This window comes from Coffea arabica, chromosome 9e, assembly GCF_036785885.1.
Source record: "Coffea arabica cultivar ET-39 chromosome 9e, Coffea Arabica ET-39 HiFi, whole genome shotgun sequence".
Taxonomy (NCBI): Eukaryota; Viridiplantae; Streptophyta; class Magnoliopsida; order Gentianales; family Rubiaceae; genus Coffea; species Coffea arabica.
In genome coordinates, this window is record NC_092327.1 from 28,400,428 (window position 1) to 28,404,556 (window position 4,129).

The window sequence follows — 4,129 nt, forward strand, 5'->3', positions numbered from 1 at the left end:
TCAAACTTACATTATTTACACTTCAATGGTAACGGAATCAAATTTTTTTAAACAATATACCCAGCTTTCCCCGCATTCACGAATACCTTGTAGCCTTCTCATGCTCAAGACAAATTAATGCGAAGGAAAGATACAAACCCTTCCCCTTCTACAATTTCGTACTTGTTTCATGGAAAGACTACTCTTGCACCTCTACTCACCAAAACCTGCCTTATTTATTGCGTAACTGCAAACCGAAGCATCACAACAGTAGTGCCTCATCTTTCTCCTGGACTTCTTTGTTGGCCACCTGTGTCCCTTCCACCGCTACCGAATGGTTGTGGTACAAATGCTTGTCCTCTCCATTCGCCTGAGTCGCTCCAGCCCGTACCAATTTCAAATGATTTTTCCAGCGAGTCATCCAAACAGTTTTCCATATAATCATCATCAACTGCTGTGTTGTACGAATTCTTTTTGTATGGGCATGTTCGTTGGTTGTGGCCTGCCTGCAATCTTCAACCCATATATCACATGTCAAATCATTTGTGACTGCAAGTAATCACGTTAACCGAGCACAGTGCTAACATTACACCACTTCAACTTTCTTGCATTGCCAATAACTTTGTATACTTTGTATGCACTTTTAATTATGTGTTTATTTACTACTGTTGTTAATAAGAACGAAAAATACCCACTTCTTCATTATTACCTTCGCTGTCCACTTCATGTATTTTATCAATTAACTACTGTATAACTACGTATGCAATTCCGATAGTACCTGCAATGACCACACTTTCTTTTCTTCTTTGCTTCTGCATGCTTGTGATCACCTTTAGACCGGGACACCCTGGGATCTAACAGCCCGAATGTTCTTCTACTTCTATCGTTCCTCACTCTTGAATCCATTGCAAATCCATCTCCCCCATATCCCCTATCAATCCACTTCTCCTTTAGGTCCACAGAATGCTTGTCAAACATCTGTTGCAGGTCATTAAACGCATCATCCATGTAGGAGGCATAGTAACACATAGTATTACAGCTGGACTTTAAAGTGCCATATCTGGCCATTTGTGTCAGCTGTTCGTCTGCAACAAATGCTTTCATTCCATTATTACTACAGTGAACTCCCTTTGTCCACCGCTTCGAAATGCATGCTTCTGGGATCCTGTTCATTCCTTCTACCACCATCACGCGAAACATGTGAGCACAAGGAATCCCCTTTGACTCGAATTTCATGCAAGAGCAGATTAGCTTCTCCATTGACCTATCATAATCCACCCTCCAACTTATTTCGTGTCCACCATATTTCGAGTAATAATATGTACGATTCCCTCCATCCTCGCTCCAGCCCTCAGAAATTAGAAGTTCTTGCCTGTTCAAATGCTTCCTCACCATGAAGAACACATTCCTTGTAAACACCTCCGCTGCGCTCCCCTCTAATTCGGGCAGGATTGTGGTTAAGACTGGTTTTGTGTTTTCGCTTGTGTGAACTGCTTTGCTCTCAGTATGTCGAAGCCATGCTATTGCCAAATCAAAACTTCTAACGAATTCATATAGTCGCATTTTTTCATTCAAGTACTCGTTCAAAAAAGCATTCATTTTCTCACACCTTTGAGTACTTCTCATACCTGCAAAAAAATGACCGCGTAAATAGGCCTCTGCCCATAACCTTCTCCTACGGTACAACTTCTTCACCCACTCATTCTCTACCACCCCACATTCATTAACCAACCTAGCCCACCGATCCTCAAACTCAAGAGTGCTACACTTTCTCGCCATCAGGTTATAGAACCTGTTATTAAACTCCTCGCAGCGAATATTACTCCGTGCATTTCTATGCAAGTGCCACGAACATAGCCTGTGACAAGCATCCGGGAGAAGATTCTTTATGGCTCTTCGCATTGCACTGTCCCCATCTGTCATCACTGCTACTGGCTTTCTATCTTTCATAGCCTCTACAAATGTACTTAGCACCCATTCATATGTTTCAATCCTCTCATCTGATAGCAGTGCACAGCCAAAAATAGTACTGTTCAAATGGTTGTTTACCCCTGCAAGTACAACTAGTGGCTTGCGGTATTTATTTGTTTTGTATGTTGTATCAAACACCAATACATCTCCAAATACACTGAAGTCCGCACGAGATTTAGAATCTGCCCAAAACAACCTTGCCAATCTTCCTTCGTTATCTACATGATATTTATAAAAGAACATGTCATCGGCATCCTTCTTCGCTGCCAAGAACCCAAGTGCCCCTTCTGCATCGCCATTAAAAATATCTTTTCTACGTTCCTCGTCCATTCGGTTATACAAATCCTTAATGCAAAATCCCACGTTACTATACCCTCCGGCTTTGATAACAAAATGTTTCATTATCTGGCATATTCTGGCCCCAACCAACTTTAGACTTTTTGCCTGCGCATATTCTGCATCACTCACTTTTCTATGCGACCTAATGTGTTGCACATTTGCCTCTGATGCCAGCGGGTGATTGTACTCCATAATGAAACGTGTCACCACATACTTTACCGATTCTATGTCATATTTCACGCGAAAGCAAGCCCCACACCCGATTCTTGTGATTGGTTTTGCTTCTCTTTTCCGGTCTTCATAATTAAACCACTTTTCATTCCTATAACCTTCACAGCAACATACCCATTTTCTAAATCTTGAAATGCCATCTGCATCTCGTTTGGCATTACTTTTACGAATTCCAAATTCGTTTAGTTTCGCATACAAATTATAGAATTCCCAAGCTTCTTCTTCCGTGTCAAATGTTAATTTCATTACGTCATCCACGCCTATTGCGCCCACCAATTCATTTGCCTCCTCATCTTCGTGTCCTCCTATTGAACCACCGCTTTCTTCAATGAATGTGTCTCGGTCACACTCAGGTTCTTGGTTAAGGTCAAATGACCTTAACCTGCCGCAAACATCCAACCCCATTTTTCCGTTCTCTGTTCCCTGTACCATGTCATGAGTTTTAAGCGCCCCATCCTGCCCCATAGTTACAACCCCTGTGTGGTTGTTCAATGTTTTTTCTAACCATGGTTGCTTAACATTTTTTTTTCAGCCTCCCCATATGCTTTCGTTTGTAACATAAATACTGCTCGTCTACTAGTGGAACAAAACATATATACACGATCATTTCAGTTAACAAACCATACTTTACCTCACAACTTTCACAAAATGCAGACGATAAACATTACTCTAACATTCATATACACAGTTTTTATAAGTGTGGCTGATGCAATTATATCAACCTTTAGCATAAAATACCACTATCGACATGCATTTTCATTAACACCCACAAACTCAACCTCTACTGTGTGTTTCTTTAATTCTTTTCACATAAGCATTCGCAATGCAGTATGGGGGCCATTATCGATGTCCACACGGCCATCCAAATCACTCTGTTTTAAGACTTTAGTCCTGTTACAACGTCCTCTTCACGTCTTCACTCATTTCTGCTTAATTTCCTTTACACAATTTAATACAAATTAGAGGACCAACATTTCTTACTTACGTACACAAATCTCGGTGCACAAACAAACTACGATAATTTCCCGGTTTCGTTTCATCTTTGTTCGAAGACGCAGGGTCTTACACCCCGTATTTCGTATTCCTTGTTCCTCTATCATTGCCTCTTACAAGAACTGTAGAAATCACCCTACTAGACGTACTTTACTCGTTATTCTACTCCATTTTTCAAAGTTATGGACAAAAGTACTCACCTTTGATTTCTCTGCTTCTGTTCCACGCCGCTGCAGTCTGTCACCACAGCTTCGGAAGGGCCTTCCTCAGATCCCTATTTCAAGACAATTGGAGCCAACCACTTATGTAGACCCTATTTTCATGGCAATCAGCACACCAATTTTGACTAATAGCTAATGATTTGACTTTTTTTTATTCTCGTGAATGGCGGTTGAATAACATGAAGATTGGCGCACATTTCCATTTTCATGCACTCTATCTTAGGTTATGTTTGGATTGCATTTTTTTGAATTTTTTGTAGAAAAATTATTGTAACGATTTAATATATGTGAGATAAAAAACTGATTGAAAAATATATTCACGGAAAACGTAGCAATTTTTCTTTTGAAAATTGCTTTCCAAACAAGGCCTTAGATTAGCCAATAATGAGATAAAA

General features: G+C 40.3%; 1 protein-coding gene across 1 annotated transcript; it reads right to left on the reverse strand.

The window, feature by feature from the left end:
- Window positions 1-241: 241 nt before the first annotated feature.
- Window positions 242-2,985, reverse strand: LOC113709921 (protein FAR1-RELATED SEQUENCE 5-like). The gene is made up of 2 exons (XM_027232762.2): window positions 758-2,985; window positions 242-485 (listed from the first exon to the last, which is right to left on the reverse strand). The coding sequence occupies exons 1-2, from the start codon at window positions 2,983-2,985 to the stop codon at window positions 242-244; spliced, it is 2,472 nt and encodes an 823-aa protein (XP_027088563.2).
- Between the last annotated feature and the right edge of the window lie 1,144 nt (window positions 2,986-4,129).

What these genes read in the sequence shown, in the direction of transcription:
- LOC113709921 (XM_027232762.2), bottom strand. Translation starts at nt 2,985, where the DNA reads ATGGGGCAGGATGGGGCGCTTAAAACTCATGACATGGTACAGGGAACA. An exon ending in AGAAAGTGTGGTCATTGCAG is followed by an intron (nt 486 to 757) that starts GTACTATCGGAA and finishes TGAAGATTGCAG; the next exon opens with GCAGGCCACAACCAACGAAC.